This window comes from Capsicum annuum, chromosome 8 (assembly GCF_002878395.1).
Source record: "Capsicum annuum cultivar UCD-10X-F1 chromosome 8, UCD10Xv1.1, whole genome shotgun sequence".
NCBI classification, from domain to species: domain Eukaryota; kingdom Viridiplantae; phylum Streptophyta; class Magnoliopsida; order Solanales; family Solanaceae; genus Capsicum; species Capsicum annuum.
Genome location: NC_061118.1, coordinates 67,492,909 through 67,516,113, shown reverse-complemented (window position 1 = coordinate 67,516,113; position 23,205 = coordinate 67,492,909). Strand labels below are relative to the sequence as shown.

Genomic DNA, 23,205 nt, shown 5'->3' with positions numbered 1-23,205 from the left:
TTCTTCTCAGAGTTGGCAAAGTGAGAATCAAAACCAGGTCTGCTTTCTGGGTGGTGTACATATCAGTCTTTATTTTCGATCTGTTTAAATGTAGCTAGTAAAGGAAGGCTTTCAGTAGTCACGGATGTCAGGCCAACCAGTCTAAATGTAAGTTTAAGAAAGGGCAGTCCAGATGCTCGGTGTTCAGAAGAGGGCCACATTAGGTCTACAGTATGCAACCTTTGCAATTATGCCAGAGGTTGTTCCCATACCTTGAACCCATGACCTCTTGGTCGCACACCGACAGCTTTTACTGTTGCTCTAAAGCTCCCCTTCAAATATAGTATAGATCAAATTTCTAACTGTAGGCATGTATCCATCCGTCTGAGGACTAAAGTTTCTAACCTAGAGCTCCATGTCTGCCAAAAGGAAATTGAGGCAAAGGAGTGGCAATGTAAGATGCGTAGTACCAAAAGTTTGGACAAAATTGCACATGCACAAGATATCATAGAATTGAGTGACTCGATATACCTAAATGTTCCTTTACTCGGATATTTACATCAACAGTATGGAGGCTATCATTAATACAGCTCATAAAGTCAAAGCAGAATTATCCCTCCTGTCTCAAATGATGAGTGTGATACACTACTACACACACAAATGTTAGTAATAGCTTTACCAGATAAAACATAAATTTATGAGGATAGTAGTTGCAGTACGTGAATAAACTAAGCACAAATGTAGCAAAATGCACATTTTATTGCTCAATGAAACCATAAAAGGTACATGAAATGACATGATATCAGTAACTACAATATTTACAGAAAGAGTAACTATCAGATGTGTGTCACTATAAAGTCAAAAGGCACAAACTCCTGTAACGTGAGCCGGAAGCACTTTGTGCTTTCTTAAAAAGCATAAGCAGATGCTTATCATCGTGCAAGACTGGCTTGATCGAACAACTCAGGGTGAGCTAGCTCTAAGCAAAATTCTCTTTTCCACTCCTTTCAGCATGAGTTAATCCACCTTTCTTAGTTCTCCCTGAAAATGCTAATACAATTGTTTAATATAGATGCATATATACTGGCAGCTCTTCATATATGCTCCATATTAATTCTGATGCAAAAAACATGTAAAGAAAGCGGAGGGAGACAAAAGAAGCAGCTGCTTTATACCTTTCTCAAACAAAAGGCTAAAGATGAAGCAAAGAAGCAGCTGCTGTATGAAAACGAACAAACCAGCCCATAAAAACTTAGCTGACATTAACACATTTGTTGGTTGAATATGGTATTGGCACAAACTTCATTCCAGGTAATGGATAATCTTGCAACCAATTTACTTATCATTCAATCAGGGATAGGCAGATCGTATCATTGACTGATGAAGATAGGCATCACAAACAAAATCATCATGGACTGGCAGGTTGCAACATAGAATGATGATTTGAGTCATTTCCACTAATTCTAGTAATTGAATCAATACACTGCATCTTTTATCAAGAAAAAAGAGGTAAATTTGACATATTAGCTCCTCAGCATATTTACGTGATTCTCAAGAGGATATAAAGACGGGTACAATTATGCACATACAAATGCATCCCCGTAGAACGAAAACAAGATGGGATGGGAACAAGCTTAAAATGTGCTGACACTGGTGTCTTCTCATTAAGGATCTAGAAGTGAAGATGGGCCACATTTTGTTGAAAACGACCAGCTTTCTGATATATAACATTAATAATGTCTTCAGAATTGACCAAGAATCACCAAGAGAAACTCATCTCAGATTTTTTTGGAAGTTCCCGAGTGCCAAGGGTGCATGGTTCGAAACTATGTGATAAAAAGGTCTGCTCCACCCACAATTCATTTCAGATTAATATAAGATTAATACCAGTATATTTAGAAAGTATATCAAGAAACTCCCTCGGATTTGCATATTGGTAAACATCATAATGATGGCTTTCAATTCCTAGATTCTATAAAATAGTTATACAAGAGAATTCTGCACCACACTCAGATCAGATGACTACATCAAACGCTAGATGATAACAAAATAAGAGAAATTTTTTGCACGAAAACTACTGAACAACAAACCTTTCCACTAAGATGAGAACCAAACAGTATTTATCAGTGTATATGTGTGTAGAGAGATCAAATAAACTCAGATAACCTATATCTCTGAATGGACCATAGACAGAGGATAGAAGATCAAGAGCTTATAGTCATAATGACACAGAGAATTGTGACGAAAACTATAACGAGACAACTTCTTCAATCTTCAAGCACTAATATTACAAATACAACAGACATTCTATTGCATATATTTTGACTATGTATATACTTACCTAGATATACCTCACTATGTGGGAATACACTGGGTTTGTTGTTGTTGATATACTTACCTATATAAACAAGATTTGAAGTACAAAATTCTGGAAAACTAGATCAAAATCTAAGGCTCAAATTACCCATAACCAGATATATGGGACAAGAAATTACCTCAGTCATCAATCCAAGAAACTCCCTAACCACTTCAAGTCTGTTCAGAACGAGTTCATCTCCAAACAATAAGTCCTCCTCTTAATCAACATCCTTGCAGCCGCTCCATAGGGCTCCTCAAATGCTGCTGCCACCCAATTCCCATCTGTCCCAACCACCTCTTTCTTAGGTTGCTCACTAGGCCTAATTGCTACCAATGTCGCCCCTTTAAGCACTGTGCCATCAGGCAACTCTAGATGTGGGGCATACCACAACCTCATGTTCAGTGCTGGCACCATGGTCCTTTTCGAGGCCGATGAAGCTGAAAGAGGCTTCACCCTCAACTCCTCCAGCTGCTCCCTATTCATGCACAACACTCCTTGCCCATCAACATCCGTCAAAACCAAATTTTCAAGCTTCCTATGCTCTGCTATAATTGGCTGCAACAGATAATGCCTTGCAGAAGCTGCTATCAAAGAACTAATCGTCCACACAACACGCAACTTCAAACCTCCATTTGTATAAAACGACTCGGGTATGCTCCCATTATCCGTTGCTCCACTACCGTCACCCGAACTGTTACAGTTACTTCCATTTCCACATTGTTCCTCGACCAAATTGGTGCTGCTAACACTACTTACCGGTTGAATCACCGACGCCGCCCCAAGAATAACGCAATCATCGAGAGTAGAACCAAAATCAGCTCTCCACTTTAGCAAAGCACCATCATCAATACCCAATTCACCACTAGGCAATTCAATCCTAAGCATCTTAATTTCATCAAAATTCTTCAAAACCTGTGTAGGGGAGTGATGGGTAACAGAATTTTGCTCAAAATCATCATCAACAAGAGACGACGACGAAGCAGTGCATCGCCTCGAAGAAATCGAGATCAAATGAGAAAGGGATTGAAAGGGTTTAACCAAACCAAGAAATACAAAACGAAAAAGAGAAGAAATCGGGTGTCGCGACTTATCAGATGATCCACCAGAAGATGTAGAAGACGACGATGAATCATCGTCAGAGATAACACAATCAACACGAACAACAACGTTGTCAACTTGAGGAACAAGTGAATGAAACCTCTTACAAACTCCACAACATCTTCCAAGTGTTTTAACATCACCGATCTTGTTGAAAACTAAGAGAAGAACTGGATCCGGTAACTGGTCGAAATGGTCAACAGGTTCTGGGTAGATCGTTGACCTCAGATCTGACTTTGATGAACCCATTAATGAAGAAATTTCTGATTATACAAAGAGTTGTTGAAGGTTTATGAGTGGAAGAAGGGATTTGATTACAGAGAAGACATAGTTTTTGGGAAAGCGAGAAAAAACAGAGTTTTTCTGTGTTACACAGTGAGAAGTGAGAGATGTGTAGAGAAGTAACAACATAATGAAAAATATGGTATATTAGTAATGCTTGTGTGTTAGTTATATTTGTATTAATTATGCTTATATTTTTTTTATACAGTATTTAATTTGATGTATTAAAAAAAATATGAATTACATAATTTTTAATATTTTTTTATATAATATCCTCTATATATATGTTGTAAAGGATGTAAATTTTTTTTTGAGGGATAATAGAATCTTTAAGCATGTTGCAATGCCATAAATTTTGAGGTATTAGTAATACTCATCTTAATATATAATAGAATATACATTAGTTATACACATGGTAAAAAGGTATATCAAACAAGGTATTACTAATACATATTAAATTAATGCATTAACATTTCAATACACTCTACCAAACGACCCTTAAGGTCAAAAGGTACTTAAAAAATTGGCAAAATGATCAATTAAATTCTTGTACCTGTACGAGTTTGTAAGGTAAGGGGCGTTTGATTTGAAAAATAAGTTATGCTGGGATTATTTATATTTGAATAGTTGTTTAGAATTAGTTAATTTGATATTATTTTTATCTCATTTTATATGTGGTTATTTGATCAGATATGGAGTTTAAGAAATAAGTGATGACTTTGTAAAGTTTATAAAATTGCCCTTCTTAATGTTTACTTTTTAGTTATTTTTAAAAATAAATGGAACCTATTAAGGATAAAATGGAATGATATTATTAAATAATTATCAAATAAGAAAAAATGACATTTTTTTTGAAACGAACCAAAAAGAAAATGATGACACATAAAATAAGATGGAGGGAGTATTAATTTTTGGTGGCTGTTTGATTTGTGATACTAAAAATAATATGCATTACCTTCTTTTTAAGAATATATTATTTATTTGTAAAAATATCCTTTACTTTATTTAGCTTATTAATTTTTATGTATGCATTTTTATAATTTTTTTTGTGTGTTCAACAAACACCTAAAGAATACTATTTACATGCCTAATGGAAGAAGAGTCTCCGTAAGGCATTACAACATGCTAGTATTTTTCAAGATATCATGTAAAGATGTATGATCTGGAGTACTGCTAGTTTGCTAAGTTAGGATGTATGATCATGTAAAGGTGGTACACGTACATGAAAGAGAGATTATATTAACGAAGAATTTTTTTTTATGACCATTAAAGAAGAATCCTTCAGTTGATAACTTTTTTTTTTGAAACGGGAGAGTTTGATGAGGCATTTGAACGCACAAGGATAATTGAGAAAAATTCTAGTGTCAAAATCGTCACCCCATTTTATTCTTAGCAACGAACTAGCAACTTTCATTAAAAGACAACAATAATGTCTTAATTCTTCCCAAATATTCTGTAAGATGACAGGCGGAGAAAAACTAGTATATATACTCTACTAGACAACTTAATATTAGTAGATGAAGGTCCAACTTAATCTTAAAACAAAGCTAGTCACACAACGCAAGTGATAATCAAAAAATTTTGTGGGTAATTTTGTCATTTCATGGTTTTATCCCGGGACAAATCATAATGGGATTAGTTATACCATCAAAAAGATGGGATAACTTATCCCGGTACTATTTATTAATATCGGGACAAGTTATCCCAAACTTAAAGACCAATCAAAAATTTTATCCCGAAATTATTATTTTATCCCGAAATTGTTACATCAAACGACTCCAAAATAAATGTTAAATTTATAATGTGAATACATTTCCTTAGTTTTTATCATTTGAATCCTTCAATATCATAAAAATATAATATATATATTTTTTTGACTTAGCATCCTATGTGGTTCACATAGGAGCATGTGATACAAACAAAAAAGGAGCGTGAGACCTTGTAAATAGGGCCTAACAGTCACATCAGGGCTTATATTAGCCATCTTCTTCTCCATTTGATTCTACCACCTTTTTGGACAGGTATGAGCTTTTTTTATTGCCTCTTTCTCGGTTTTCTCTCCTTAAATTTCCTCTCAATTAATTTTTTTTTTCTAAAGTTGTACTCCTATCCTTTTAGTGCATTTTCAGTTCAATTTTAACCCTATTTTCAAGCGTTGTATCTTTTTTCACGATGATAGTTCATGCTTGTTATTGTAGACTTTATGATGAACTTAAGGTTTCAACAAAGCATAGACATGAAACAAAGCAAAACCACCAACAAATTCCAACAAAAATCGTGCTAATTGACAAAAATTCAAAAACCAGAAAAACGAGACAATAACTCAAACAAAAACCAAACAAGAAACCTAGAACATGAAATAATTAGGCCAATACATTGATAACTTACATAGATACCTTGAGAATCGAACAACAACAACAAGAACAATCGAAGAATTAAGTGAAAACGAAGGAAAAAATGAAATAGTACAAGTACGGGTGTGCTGTCGCCCAAATATATCTCTAAGAAAATATAAAATGGTCATTTGTCAAATATAGAACCTAACCAGGTTGGGGTCGATTCCACGAGGAATAGTTCAGAAATCTATCAAAAGATTGCTGATATAATTGGAAATTGCAGAAAGCAAATGTAACGCTCTGAGACTACCCCTGGACGTCATACAGTGCTTAGGACCACAGGTGATCCCAAGATAACCCTTGTACTGGTATAACTCCTGAGCAACTAAATAAAATACATAAATCTGAACAAAATAAGCGAAAGATAAATCTTTTCTGAATATGATCAGTACAAACCATATTAAAATGATTACAACCCTGATTATACGAAATAAAACTAGAATAAAATACATTAACTCTACTGACTGTTTATGAAGACTCTACTAGTATTGACTGTAGGTAGCCGGACATGACCCCCAACTATCCTAAATCAATACGATTGAATGAAGAAAAATGAAATACTACTCAAACTATGACTGACTCGAGCCCTTGAATCAAAAGGACTTATCACCTGCCGACTGGAAGCTTTAAACCGTCTGAATATGATGTGCGCGTTATAACTCGTACCTACATTATGAGACAATGTAGCACATAGACATAAATGTGGATCAGTACTTTTGGAATGTACTGAGCATGTGGGGGTGAATGCATAAGTAAAAACAATAATGCAATAATTCAAATAAAATTTCAAAACTACATGTTAAATATGAGTGACTCGCCTTGGCTTGAATGATCAAAACTGACAAATCCTAGATCATGAGTGATAAAACATAAAAGAAATTCTTGTGAGCCATCACACTTAATTCTAATAAAACTGTACTCTGATTCTGTTCTTTAAATCATGCAGGCTAAGTGAAAAGGGCTCACCTTTATCAATCTTAAAACTTAAAGCTGAAATCTGATAACTGAAGTCTTAGGTAAGACAATATCTGAGTAAATTTATGAGCCTTTACACTTAGTTTTCTCAAAATTGTTCTGACATTTTGTTTTAGGATTTAGGGACTTTGGGAGGTTATTTTAACTGACATACACTGTGTGAGCTATCATGATTTCCAACGTCATGTTCCCCTAAGGGGAAAACCTCACGTTGGGGAGAAGTTTCAGACTCTTGCCAAGAGTATGACCTTATCTTAAGTGATCATTATTGTAATGCCCCAAGTCTGTACCCTGGACGCCACACAATGCTTACGACCCCGAAGGACCACAAGCTAACCCATGACTGGTACCTTATGTGAGCACTGAATAATAACACTAAAATAATGCAAAAAATAGGCTAAAATGCCATAAAGTTCATAATCTGAATACTAATAAATATAGTACTAAAATAACATCTGAAAACTGAATCCTACCTAAACTAGTCTAGTCTAAAAAACCTCTAACTGAACTGTCTGAAAATGGAGTTGATGGGATAAGCCCCCAACTAACTCCGACTAATAAGATACTGAATCTACCGTAGTATTGAAATAAAAAGATATCCTCGATAAATGAGGACTTACTACTGAATCTGCTACTGATATCTAAATCTGTCTAAGCGCGGTTAGGAACCTGAGCGTCCGAACCTATGATATGAGACATCATAGCGCAAAGAAAAAGTATGTGTTAGTACATGAAATGTACTGGTATACTAGATAAGACTGAATGCAAGGGTTCATATGCATGGACAATAGCTGACTGAATGATATAGAGTAACTGAATAAGAGTACATGAATAATTGAGACTGTTGTAAAATACTGAGCATGCAATACTATGCATATACATGTATACTATACCTGACTTTTATTGAAACTGAATACTGATTTCTGATACTGAGTAACTAATTTATGAGATTACTGATAACTGAATCACTGATATTGAGTGACTGTATCTGACAGTCCTGATTCTGTAGAACTGAACAGAGTTCTATACTGAGATTGAAACTAAAACTGTGGGAGGTAATCATCTAACCAACATACCCCAAATAAGATAAATGAGGTCCAACCTGTAACCCCAGCGGGAAGGGTGTCAGTACCATGCCACGGGTAAAGACAAGCTGAAGAGCCATCCTCATCTGGCAGGTGCCCTGAATGAGAATGGTGGTACCCTCAACTAGCAGGTAAAACACCTTATCAACCCTCAACTGGCAGGTGAGCCCCCATTCTTGGGTTCACTCGATGCTGAATCCTACTCTCAACTGCATAAACACTGAACTGATCACTAATTATACTAGGCTGGACTGAACTGTTATTAATCATGTTAACTGATTGAACTGGACTGAGGTCACTGAGTTCTGTAACTGACTGAGTACTAGTGTTTGTGACATTACTGAGACTATTCTGTAATAACTATAGCTCTAGGTAAACAGCTAGATTTTTGGGTATTAATACCCCCAGGACTCGATAGCATTGAAAGTAAAGTATAGCATGATCTTGAAAAACATAATAATAAATACTTGTTAACAATACATTCACCTAGACATTTTGTCAAACACTTGAGATGCATGGGTTTGTACATAAATGGGACCACATGATAACTTGTCATGATAGCACTATCCAATTCACATGAGCATTTTATCAAATAATTGGGAAGCATGATTATTTCACATAACAATAAACATATAATAATATCACGGCTACTACATTCAACTTGTAGTTCAAGAGTTTGACATGAAGATTACATAAATCAACCCACAAACTATCAAGTTTTCATGAAACTTGTAACTAATCATGGAATTAAACCCCAAACCACATCATAAACATGAATACACTTTAGTTCAAAGATGTAAATCATTAATCAATAAGCTTGTAGTTTTAAAAAGGATTCTTGGACTTCATGGGTGAAAGGACCCCATGAATGAACACCTAACATACCTGAGAAGATTAATTCTTGAAGATTCTTGAAGGAGTTCTTGAGAATTATTCTTGATTTCTTGAAGCTAGGGTTTTGTATTTTGAGAGAAAACTCTTGATTTTGGGGAAACTTTAATAAAATAATGACTGATTAGGTTATTTAGGGCATAAATCTCGTGTTTAGGACTGATTAGGGCTGTGCAAAAAAACCAATTTACCCCTGGTAATAACTAAAAATTTCATCATTGGATGCCTGATTTTGGGCTTCACCGCGACGTGGTGAGCCACTGGAAATCGATTGGGAAATGTGTAAAAATGGACGAGCGTGAAATTAATCCTTAGCGAGATGCGGCGCCCTCGTGGAGTTTCACTGGATTTTGACAATTGAGAAAATGGCCCTTGGCGCGACGCGGTAGGATCGCGGTCCCTTATGAAAAATGAAAATTATGAACTGGAACATTTACGTAACACACCATTATCGTGGAGCTTCATTGGAAACTGACGAATGCCATTTGAATTGGCTTCGCGACGTTGTGCTGCACCAGGTGGCACACTATTTTACAAAAAATTGCTATAACTCTTCACCTGAGTATCAGATCTAGGTGAATTTTATATCGTTGGAAAGCTGACTGAATTTCCTACGCAATGATAGGTCTTAAACTAAAGAATTCTAAGTACCTTAAAAGTTTTATATAGGAATACTCATATACTGAGAGTTAAGTTGAGTTAGAGAAATACGGGGTATTACAACTATCTTAGCCCACTATGGACACTTAATCTCAATTCTATGGTGGCACATAGTTCTGGGGTATGAGACCTTGGAATCATACCCAACTACTCGGTGCTAAATATTACTCCCATTATTTTGCTCAGAACTTAGGAAATCCACATTAAAATAGCACAAGGGTTTGTAATGAAAACCAATTATGCTTCTTTTATTTAAATCTCAAACTGTATGAACAATGTGGATTCCTTATCTTAGCTTGGGGTCAAAAGACCAATTCTTTTCTTTAAATCTTGGTAAACAATTATCAAAGCAACTTAAGACCATAGTCTTCTTGAAATCTCAAACACATTCTTGATATGACTTATCAAATAAAACTTAAGAGCATGATCTTCTTAAAATCTCAATACTTAGACTGTGGGATTAAAATTCATGCTTAAACTCATAAAAATTCACAACAAAGCTTCATGCTCAATTTCATTCTTAAAATCATTCAACAATATCGATTCAGAAGAAGAAAGAGCAATTCATGATATAAATCTTCAATTCAAATCATAAGCAGGTAAGATAAATATGCACTTCAATACTTAAAGCATTTATAAATTCATAAACTCAAAACAAGATAATTTGGGTATGAACCCTAATATGAAATTCATGAAATTTTAACTTAAAAATAAGTTTTGGGCACAAGGATGAAAGAGGATCCTTGTTCATAACCCCACATACCTTGTTGGATTGATTGAATGTAAAATCTTGAACTTTTGAATCTCTAATGGTGTTCTTGAAGTTTCTTCTTGAAGTTCTTGTACCTGGAAGCTTGGATTATTGACTTCTTGGAGAAAATTTGGTGGAGTTATTGGTGTTCTTGAAGGGGGGTTAGGGTTTTCTTGGAGACACAGGATGAATAATAATGTACCTAATGCTTTTGGGGCTGAAATTAAGTGTTATGAACGAATTTGGGTGAGGAAAAGTGACCAAAGTGTCCCTAGAGCTTTAGGAACTGAAATAGCGTGTGAAACAGTTTCATATATTATTGTCCATCGCGCCGCATCGCTCATTGCGTTGATAACCATCGCACTGCATCCCAATCGCATTGGCTTACTGCCTCACACAAAAAATGACATAACTTTTCACTCGGGTATCGAATTAAGGCAAAATTGGTATCGTTGGAAAGATAATTCAATTATCTACAAGTTGGTGGGTCTTGAGCCGCAAAATTATATGTATATAAAAAGTTATACATTTTCAAAGTTGAGCCTAGCAGAATCGAATGCAAAGATTTAGCCGAATCAAAGGGTCTTAGCTCAACTTCACTCTAACTGCTTTCTATGAACATTTTTCACCTCAAGAGCACTTCACACACTAGGATAATTATCATGAAACTTATATCCACATGAAAATCATTTTTATTTGATCTTACACGTGTAGAAACGACGGTTAGAATTCTAGCGCAAAAATATAGGGTGTTACAGTAAAATTTTTTTTTGTGAAAATAATAGTAATAGTAACAATGTTGGGAAATTAGGGTTGTTATCAATACAGGGCGATCACTAGGATTGTATTTCCCCGAAATTCATAACTCCACAGACTGTTCGTGCTTGTCAAACTATCTCGGGCCTTGCATGCATAATCTAACAAGTTATGTATCACCTAATCACCTCTTGACCTTGGTTTGGGTGAATTTCACTCATATCCTCTCGATCTCAGAGTGTCGCATTACTAATCCTTCTTCTTAGTCTTAGATTAACCATTAACTCTCGATCTCAAGTTAATTAAATGAAGGTTGATAGCTTCAAATTACTGCTGTAATCTCCTTTTCCTAATATCTACCTTTTTTGAGCAAGTATCGAATATGGACGAGTTCCTAATGTCTGCAACCGTTAAGAAAGCAATTAAAGCGAAAGAAACTTCAATACATACAAGAAAACCAATGTAGAATGACTTTACGCTTCACCTGCTTTGTTAATCCTTCAAGGTTCCCACGACCCTAGTTATACGGTTTCGTTACTCATGATTGTAAGAACACACATTGATTTCATAGGTGAAAGCATAAGAATGAAAATCCGAAATTTCAAATTAACTTCAAATCCTAAAAATCAAGATAATAATTCCAAGACCAATAATGGTATCTTAGAACTCAAAATAATATCAAAAGTGTATAAAGTTCGTAAACTGATAGTCCCCCCGTTTAAAAAAGAATGACCTACTTTGACTTGGCACAACGTTTAAGAATATAAAAAAGACTTTTGAATCTTGTGACCTTAGATTAAAATTGTGTCAAATGTACCAAAATTTTCTTTAATCTTGTGGTCTTAAACATGCCATGTTGAAAGTTGAAATTAAAGTATTGCAAAAAAAAGGATCATTCTTTTTGAAACAGACTAAAAAGGAAAGTGGATCATTCTTTTTGAAATGGAGGGAGTAATAAAACATTCAAAGGGTATTTATAGATACAAAAGAAAACCTATCCTAAATAGTGTAAGAAATCAGAGTCGGCATATACTCACGATTTGTAGGTTGAATCATAGGTACAACCTATGAATCATGCCTTGGGTCATGGAAATCAGAGTAAAATCTTCTACTTTGTTGAATCTCCTACCTACGAGGAAACCTACGGGTCATAGGTTGTACCTATGCCTCGTAGGTAGGATCATGCGAATCATACTTTGATCAACAACTCTCAAAACTTTAGGATTTCAGCCCACGCGGATACCTACAGTTCGTAGATACTATCCATGAGTCATAGGTTGACTTGTGGGTAGCCTTCTCAACACCTTTTTATCCCCTTTTCTCATTATTTGCTTCAAACTCTATTTTCCTACAAAATTAATGCAAAAGCACATCACATCTAACAAGAATACCAAAATACTTGCACAATTTTTTTATTTTAAGCATCAAAAGTGCTATAAAACTAAGACACATTAGGGTGTCTAGATAAATAAGAAGAATGCAAGAGAAGTTTTTTGAGGGTTTTAACTTGTTTCCACGTTATTTTCTACGTGGTTATTAGGAGTTTAATTTTTAATTACATGTCGGCATTTGCGCTACACGCTCACCAACCAAGTCAAAATAAGGATTTAAAATATTGTCTTTTTGGATTGAGGAGTTCAGATGACAAAGGCCTAAGTAGAAGTGTTCACATTACAAACTTACACAAGTACAAGAGTTCACTAGATCATTTTTCCTAAAATATTTAGTTAAGTTAATTGAAAATTAAATTAATATTTTTAAAACTTGTTAGTCTTTTTTAAAAGACAAATCAATTCATAAGTTATTTAGTATGTAATTGTGACGCCCCGAATCTAGTACCCGGAATGCTACACGGTGCTCATGACCCCGAAGGACCACAAGCTAAGCCATGACTGGTATCTGTACTTATATACTGCATAACATATCGTATAATGCGAAAACATGAACTGAAAGGCCATAAGGTTTAAAACTGTAACATAAGATCTAATAATCGTAACATATGGATGGGGTATGGAATACCCAAAACAAAGCTGAAATAAGCTATCTAAACATACTGTAGTCTGAAAAACCTCTAAACATGACTATCAGAATAACGAGTTGATGGGACATATCCCCAACTAACTCCAACTAATAAATTAATTAATGAGATATTAAAATAATGATCGTGTCCTCGAATAATGAGGACTCACTTCTAACTCTGACTGCTGAGACTGGAATCTACTGATACTCTGGAGCTCGCATCTTTGAACCTCTGGTATAAGACACCATAACACAAATGCGTCAGTACTTTGAACGTACTGGTATGCATGTGAGGTAGGCTGAATGCATGGGGTTTATATGCATGAACAATACTACCTAACTGACTAATATGAGCATGAGAATACATACATACATACATAGTGACTATAACTGAAATCATGATAACGTGAGTTTAATGATAACTAACATGACTAATGAATGAGTTCTGATAACTGATATAACTGATAACATGAGTGACTGTATCTGACAGTCCTAAATCTGATGGTACTAGCTGAGTTTTGTACTGAATTTGAGTTGACTGTAACTGACAGTCATAAATTCAGTAGAACTATCTGAGTTCTATTACTGAGACTGATTGGCTGTATCTGACAGTCCTGGTTCTGTAACATAAAATTGTGGGAAGTAGTTATCTAACCGACATGCCCCAAATGATACATTATAGCTGAATTGGGGTCCAATCTGTGCCCTGATTGGAAGGGTGTCAATACTGCACTACTGGTAAGGACAACATATGAGTGACCCTCAATTAGCAGGTTACTCTAATGAGAACGATGGGAACCCTCAACTAGTAGGTTAATCCATCTCATTTACCCTCAACTAGCAGGTATGGTGTCTTAACCTATGTTGGCTACGTAGTTTTGGAACGCAAGGATTGCTCCTAAGAATCATACCCTCTACTGGTAGGTGAGTTCCCATCCTTGGGTTCACTGATACAAATCAATCCACCAAGATGCCAAAACAAGCAACATAAAGGGATACAAGATGACAAACACAAAAACACATGGATTTGCAAAATAATAAAAGGATAGATAGTGAGACCAATATTATTACAAGATTAAGAACCAAGTATATTTCAAAATTAACCCCTAATGAATGTAATAATCAAAACCACACTCTTACGGTGAATGCTAAGGTAGTTGACTCACCTCAAGATCCACTGTTTCTAAGCAAAGAACAATATTGGCTTTTCCAAGCCCTATACTAAGGATGACTTTTTCAAGTCCTACCTAAGACTATACTAAGGTGGTCTACTCTCAAGAGAGAGGATTTCAAGTGTTTCAATGTTTTATATTTCTTAAACTAAAGAGAAAAGACCTAATAAGAGACTATATATAGCCTAACTTATTACATAGTATAATGGACCAAAATTCCCTTAAGGAAAGAGGATATCATGGGTTGTTTCTTTAACATGTGAAAACCCCAAAATACCCTTAATGAAAGGTGCTTCTTCAATACTCCACAACCATGGGTTCACAATTCAAAACTTGTAGTCTCGAATTGGCATTAAATGTAAGCCCCCACACAATCTTCTATACATGGATTTGTTTAATGGCATGCTCAAAACGGGTCCTCCATGCATATTATCGTATCCTCGAGGTGACCAAGTCTTGAGCCTCTATGTGTTGGCCTATAAAGATGTCATCAAAATATAAGATAATCATTTGTCTCGTATCATTTGCTCAGTGCTAATTTCTATTCCTATCTAAATAGACACTGAACATGGATTACTGAACTGAACTGGACTGAGTTAACTGAGTTTCGTTGACTAACAGAATATTACTGAGATTACTGAGTTTTCCTGAGTCATGAGACTGACTGAATTCTACTGAACATGGCTTGACTGAGAATATCTTGAAAACATGACATTGGCTCTAGGCATACAACTAAATTGTTAGGTACAAGTACCCCTAGGACTCGACGGAAGGAAACTGACAAAGCCTGACTTTCTTGAATACATGAACAACATCAACAATCCATAATATAATAAATTGGGGATTTTACGAAGTACATGGTTATCATACTATCTAACATGAATGAGAATGCTTATAATCATATCATAATCTCATGTTCTAATATCATGGGCATTCCAACAACATACACATTTCACAATGATAACATGAAACCATACAAACATAAGAGGATGACAAGTATGTCACTTTTAGTTTATGTTTTGGGCTACAAGGCATGATTTCTACTCTTCCAAGCATTTTATCAAACACCTTGCATGCACAATTTAGGGCATAGGTAAAATCATTAGATTACACATCATAAGCAACTAAATTCATGGATTTTATCTTGCATGTTAACATAATATCACAAAAAAACACATAAAGATTTCAACTTTGAAATCAATCAACGTCAACAACATGATAACAAATAACCCACAACATAAATACCATGATTTATAGATAAAACAAGATTCTTGAGCTTCATGGATGGAAGGAATCCATGAATGAACACTGTGCATACCTTGGTTCATAAATACAAGAAGATTGACGGAGGAAATTCTTAATTTTTGAATCTTCTATGAAAAGCCCTAGGTTATTCTTGAGAGGTTTTTGAGAGAAGAGAGTATAATTTAGGTTCCCAATAGCTGAATCTCATGTTAAAGGGATTAAATAGGAGTGGCAAATTGACCCTTTTAAACCTGGACGCGTCTCTTAATTTTAATAAAAATTTCCCGAATTGGACCCCTGGGGCGATGCGGCATTATCGCGCCGTGTCACTGAAATTTGACAACTGGAAAATTGAGGGATGGCGTGATGCAGAGCCATCGCGTTGCCACTTTTTTTGTGACCTGGAAGTTTGGTGTGACGCGGGAGAAATCATGCTGAGACACTGGAAAAGGACAATTGCCATTTTAGCTTATTGCGTGGCACGCCACTGACCAATATGGCACTGTTTTATGACGAAAACTTAAAATAGCCATAACTTCTTGCCTGGTTATCAGATTTAAGCAAATCTTATATAGTTGGAAAGCTTGTTGAATTTCCCACGTGACAAATAGTGAAAATCTTAAAAATATCACATGTAAAAAGGCGGATTGATCTTTCAAAGAAAGATTCTAACATTTTTTTGAGACGATTTCAAGCTAGGAAAGAGTACGGGGCATTACAGTAATAAACATAAAACAATCAATCATTTATTCTTATCTCATCATTCTCATTCAGTTTTTAAATAATAATTTTTCTCTAGAAAAGATCAAATGTCTCCTTTCTACTTTTTCTCCAAAAGATTATCGTCAATAGCACTACAAAGTAGTGTTATTGTCATCTCCGACGACTATCAGTGTTTGAGCACCAACATTCGACTTCTTCATCCTTCCTTCTTCTCTTGTAGTCGTCAATTTCTCTCTTTGTAGGTAAGAAATTCTCTTTTTGTTGGTTATACAAAATTAGAGTTTTTTAGTTATTGAAAAAAAAGAAGAACTTCAATTGTATTCTCTTCAAATAGAATTAACAATTTTTAGATTTAATACTAAAAAAAAAAACTCAAGAAAATCCTAATTTGTTGTATTTGTTCTCTTAATGTGATAGTTAATGTAAATGTGGTATCTTTTTCTGAGTGAAATATCATTTTTTTTGTTGTTGTTCTTATTCTCGTTCCAAAATATTGTTATAAAAATAGTGAAACATGAATTTTTACTTTTTTTTAGAGACATCTGTTGTGATAATTTTGTCTTGTTGTTTGCGTTATTATTTGAATCAATTTACTTGATATATGTTGGCGTTGTTGGTGTTATTTATTTTATCGGTGTTGTTTGTGTTCTTAATTTTGTTGGTGTTATTGTTGGTGTTGTTGGTGCTGTTGTTCTTTTTTACGAACATTATTGTAAAAGTGATGAAATTTAAATTTTGATTTTTTTGGAGATAACTGCTGTGATAATTTTTTATTATTATTTGTGTTGTTGTAATGAATCACTTCACTTGATATTTTTTGGTGGTGGGTGTTGTTTGTGTTCTTAGTTTTGCTGGTGGTGTCTGTTGGTGTTCTTGATTTTCTTAATTTTATTGATTTTGTTGGTATTGCTGCTGCTGTTGTTGTATTAGTGAAAACATTGGTTTTGTTCAAATGGTGATATAACTTGTTGTTAGTGGTATTATAGTGGAGTTCTTGGTGTTATATAACTTTTTGTTGGTGTTGGTGTTCTTGTTAATATATGTGTATGATAAAAATATGTCGTATAATATATTACAAAGAATAAGAATCTATTGAAACATATTAAGCGTCTATTGAAAATAACTATATCATCTGTTGGTTTATTGTTATGTTGCTTCCAACAAATGATCCGTCTGTTGCAACAGAAGGGTCATCTATTGGAAGAAAGCAAAGCATTAGCAAACTTGTTTTGATTCCTTTCAATGGATGACTCATATGTTGTAACAGATGGGTCATCTGTTGGAAATATTATTATATTATGTTGTATTTATTAAATTTATTATTTTTTTTAGAGTGATGCATAAATTAATTGTAAGTTTTTTGTTTTCTTCTTATTTGTAGGTAAAATGACACTCAAAAGAAAAGAAAGTGGATCAAATTCTAATAAATCAAGTAAAAAAGTTGAATTACAAACACCATTAGAAGAACTTGCTGAACAAACCCTTTCACAAATAAATAAAGTGTTATCATCTGTAGATGGGTCCTCTGTTGGAAATATTATTGTAATATATTGTATTTATTAAATTTATTGTTATTTTTTAAGTTATGCACAAATTAATTGTAATCTTTTCCATTTTCTTCTTGTTTGTGCTAAAATGACTCTCAAAAGAAAAGAAAGTGGATCAATTCTAATAAATCAAGTAAAATAGTTAAATTACAAACACCATTAGAAGAACTTGATGAACAAACCCTTTCACAAATAAATAAAGTGTTATCATCTGTAGATGTACAGAAAGAGAAATATTGAAGGAGAATCGGTTAAAAGATCTAGAAATAACGTAAAAAAGAAAGGTGAAGGAGATGAGAAAAAATTTGTAGAGGAGGAAGACGAAAGTAAAAATAAGGAAGAAGATGGAGATGGTGATGATGGAGATGATGAAAAAGGTGATAAAAGAGATTAGGAGGAAGCTGAGAATGAAGATGAAAAAGAAAGTGAGAAAGAATATGAAGAGGAAGAAGATAAGAAAAAGTGAGAACGAAGATTATGCTGAAAGTGGGGAAGGTTGAAGAGGAAAATAAAAGAGAGGATGAAGAGAAAATAGTTAATGGTAATGTTGATGATGATATTGAGGTATCGTCGATCGATTGTGAATGTAAATTGAAAGTCCAACATGATCTTGTTAAAACTTTTAATATTGATAAATTTCAAGTGGAGATGTCTATAGATAACCCTACAAATTTGTCTGGTGATTTTTTTGTTAAATCAGCTATGGGTAAAACTTTTGATGACTTTAGAAAAAAATCAAGGGATGAAAAAATGTAGAATTACTTTAAGTCCAGCTATTTTGAAAACTTTTTTGATTTGTCAAAAGATAATAACGTATGCTTTCAAATGATCATGGTGTATGTTCTTCTCAAGTGCAAGATCAAGCATATGGTTGAAGATGTTGAAACTATGAAGGATGAGGCCAAGAAGATGGACGAGCTATGGAAAAATTATTGTGGAATGCCGATTTGTTTTGACATGAAGGAATTTGTCATAGTGACTAGACTGAGATGCTATCCTTCTTCTGAACCTCTTCCCATAGTAACACCCTTAAAAATCCAAAGGCAAACAGGACACCTAAATCAGCCAAGACATCAAAGAAAGACAATACACTAACCAAGACAGCCACCTTAATTAATAAAGGCAAAGACAAAATAAATGAATTGTTGGCCATTGTTGGTCCTAGCTACAAATCCAGACAGTTAATACTTTATCTCAAGAATAAATTTTTTTTGAAGAAACACAAAGAGTTATTATGATTAGTTTGATTTGTGCATTTTATTTTATGAGCTAGATACACCTACAAAGTCGTAGAACCTAAATTATTGATGCTTCCTTAAAATTTAAAGGCATTTAAAAATTATTTATGGGGATATGAAAGCAATTTCTTGACTGTTAAATATGTTTTGACAAAGTTATCTCCAAAGAAGATCAACTTATAGGACTTTCTTTAGGTTTTCATGGTAAACTTCACCCTTAGATCTTTAGTGTTTCATTAATTTATGTTATTGAATAATTATTCTATTTTTTTATTTGCATCATGTTTACATTTTTAGGTTTGGACATTTGAAGTCATTCCACATCCCCAACAACAAATCAAGGACTATTTAGAAGAGGTTTCTTATCCAAGGATTCTTAGGTGGTTGTCTGTCAAGAACAACGTAAGAATGAATCCCCTTGATCTATTTATCACTTTCGATGATGCAGTAAGTCTTTTTTTAAATAGAATAATTTTACTCAAGTTACCAAGTTAAAACATTACAATAAATGTCTTATTTGTTGCAACAAGTATCTCATCTGTCGCAATAAATTACTTATCTGTTCTAATAGTTAAGTTATCTTTTGCAAATTATTTCTGTAGATTATCCATCTACTGCAATTTATGCAACAAATGAGTAAGTTGTTTTAACAAATGAGTAACTTATTTTAATAGATGGATAACCTGTTACAATAGATTATCCATTTGTTGCATAAGTTTTCTAAACCTATTAATAAATTACTCAATCTACTGTAAACTTATGTAACAAATGGGTAATCTATTACAAATGTAACAAATGGGTAATCTATTACAACAGATGTCTTATCTATTGTAATATATCATTCTTATATTGCAACTGGTTACTCATCTATTACTAGTATATATACTTTTATTTACAGGTTGTGCATTTCTGGCTTGTCCCTACTGAGCAAGAATTAGTAATGCTTATCTTTCTAACTCTAGGAATTATTAACATAAAATCAGATCCTAAGATGAACTTGATAAAAAAAATTTGATGGAGAAATAACCATTAAAAGAGAAGCACCTAGGGAAGGTCAGCTTGTTCTTGTTGAGCTTATTGTTGAGTTTTTTTGGTGATGCTGCAATAAATTTGGGTGTTGATGTTAATATTGGTATTGATAGTGGTGTTGGTGATACTGGTGTCAGATATGGTGATGAGCATGTTGATGATGCTCATAATTTTTTTTAAAAGAGAGTTTACCATGATGATGGTCATACTGGTGGTGGATATGGTGAATACACCCTTTCAGTGGGTATACCACCTTTTTTGGTTTCTTCGCTAGCTCATATTCAATATGTAAATTCAAAGAATGCAAGGACAAACATGAGAACTTAATTAATTTTATTGATGCATTGTTGTTAAGAAATTGATATCTAAGAGGGATGTCATTCCATAGAGGACGACTACAGAGCCATTCACTCCATTGGAGGTTAAGACAAGGAAAAAGTTATTTCTAAAGTACTATCAGATATTAGATCAAGAAAAATTACAACTCTTTTTCCTTGCACAATTGAGAAAATTCCAAGGGCCACATAAGAGTAGGGAAAGCTGAAGAAGGTAAATATTTACAACTTGGTGAAAGCCACAAAAAAGGCTAAGTTAAACACATTGATGAAATCAAAAAAGGATCCTGAAGTCTACTCCATGCATAAATTTGGTGTAAAAAATATTAAGGACATAACTAGTATGGATGTTTGGTAGCTAGACTGGGTAAGCTACTTTTTCTCACATTTTATTTGTTCTATTCCATTGGTGTCTTTATTTATATGATCCATATATTATAACAGATTATCCTTCTATTTTATAAGATGGGTAGTCTGTTAACAAATTTAAAGAACTTATGCAAAAAATGACTTATCTGTTGCAACAAATTTCCCATCTGTCACAACAGATAAGTCATCTATTACAACAGATTACCCATATATTGTATTAGTTTGTAGAAGATTTGACAATCTGTTAACAGGTTCAGAGAACTTATACAATAGATGACTTATCTGTTGCAATAGATTTCTCATTTGTTGCAATGTTTCAATTGTGATTATAAGTTACTAATTTATTCAAATTATATTCTTATATTAGTATGTTGATAAAATTGTTTACCTCATGTGGGATAGGCAACAAAAATTCACTTACTATGATCTTGGAGATAGGATCATAGACCTCAACTTCTATGGTAATTTCTTAAGCAAGTACAACAAACTCAGCGAAGAAGCAACAACTCCCGATAGAAAAAAATTGAGTTGCTTGCTGAGTTTGAATAAGATAAAGACTTGATTGATTATTGTAGAGGGAAGACACCATATCTGGGTGCCATATATGGACAGGGGCAAAGAGAATTCTTGTAGTCATAATCTTATAGAAAAAACATTTGTGACTGTTGAGATCATCATGAATGAGGGAGTCATGAATGTTTATGACTTCAACATACTAGTTTTGAAAATTGATTTGCATGGAGCCTTTATTGGAGTTGTTTCTAAGGTTGTTGAAGCAATGTGACATAATGAATCACTTATCAGAAAAGTTGCTCAATGAACGATGGACTTTTGAGGGTCGAAAATAAAACTTTCTAAAAAATGAGACCGGTACCATGTGCGCGTCATACTCGCTTGCATTTATTGAGCATTTGATAACCGACACTTGTATGACAACTTTCAAGACCAAATTGAATGACAATACAATTTCAAGGATGCAAGAGGTTTGGGTTGCTATGGTAGCATGTAAGAGTTTGGAGCCCTGATTTGGATTGTAACTTTCTTGACTTATGATTAATAATTTCTAGACAACATAATAATTTTTTATTTTTAGTATCTTTAGTTAATTATACTATATAATTTGTGATGACAATATTTTATGCTAAATTGGTGTCTAGTTATTTTTTCATAAATTCTATTTTATTCTTAGATTTAAAAAAAATTGGATTATTACTAAAAATAGATTATTAATTTTAAAAATTACAACAGATGTAGTATCTATTGTAATAATAGACTCATCTGCTGGAACTAATCAGATAAATATAGTCATCAATTGCAGTAGATGCCTAATATATTTGATTATTTCTAACAAACTCCACATATATTTCTGTTGAAAATAATCAAATAGCTATAGACATTTATTGTAATAGATGACTCATCTTCTGAACATAATCAAATAGATATAGACATCTGGTGCAACAAATGACTAATCTGTTGGACATAATCAAATAGATATAGTCATCTGTTACAACAGATGACTAATCTATTGAAAATAATCAAATAGAGATATTTATTACAGTAGATGACTCATCTATTGGAAAGAATCAAATAGATATAAACATCTGTTGCAACAAATGACTAACCTATTGCAACAAATGAATCATCTATTGTATATAATTAAACAAATATAGACATCTATTGCAACAGATGTCACTACCTGATTTCACGAGTCATGATGGTACTTACTTTATTCCACCAGTAGGTAATTCAAATCGTAGTCCAAAAATATAATAATGGGATAGTTGGTAGAAAATGACATCAAAATCAAAATTATGAAAGTAAATGAATTATAAAATATAAATCATGAGAACAATAATATAAATGAAGAGGAATAATGCAAAGAGTAATAAAATTCCATGACCTAGTAAGATCGATACAAGATCCTCTAATTAGATAAAACACATAGGCTTTGGACCCATAGAAAAATTTCCCTTGTTTGAGGTTTCTGGCAGGGTACAACCCATGGGTACTAGTCGTACCCTGGGATAATACCTAAGACCTCCCCTCTCGTATGTTGGATAATATAGGTTGATAGCATACTGACCAAGATACGACTTAGCCTCCCCATGGTCATAGATTAGGGTATGAGTCATACACTACCTAATAGTATGGAGTATTGAGTTGACCTAGTCAAAACTATTTTGGGTATGGTTTGGGATACAATTTAGGGTACCATTCTGATGTTGGGTGTATTTATGCACTCAAGTGTTACTATTCTAGCTTGTTTAGTTTTATTTTGAGGATAATTCGTGTGCTT

The 23,205-nt window shown here is 33.8% G+C and overlaps 1 protein-coding gene across 2 annotated transcripts; it reads right to left on the bottom strand.

Moving 5' to 3' along the window:
• Positions 1 to 720: 720 nt before the first annotated feature.
• LOC107856969 (F-box protein At4g18380) lies at positions 721 to 3,865 on the bottom strand. 2 transcript variants are annotated; one of them, XM_016701920.2, is made up of 2 exons: positions 2,475 to 3,865; positions 721 to 1,020 (listed from the first exon to the last, which is right to left on the bottom strand). In XM_016701920.2, the coding sequence occupies exon 1, from the start codon at positions 3,683 to 3,685 to the stop codon at positions 2,519 to 2,521; it is 1,167 nt and encodes a 388-aa protein (XP_016557406.1). In that variant the 5' UTR covers positions 3,686 to 3,865; the 3' UTR covers positions 721 to 1,020; positions 2,475 to 2,518. The 2 variants fall into 2 exon arrangements, with proteins under 2 accessions (XP_016557406.1, XP_016557407.1); XM_016701921.2 differs by having other exon boundaries at positions 721 to 1,029; positions 2,475 to 3,839.
• Between the last annotated feature and the right edge of the window lie 19,340 nt (positions 3,866 to 23,205).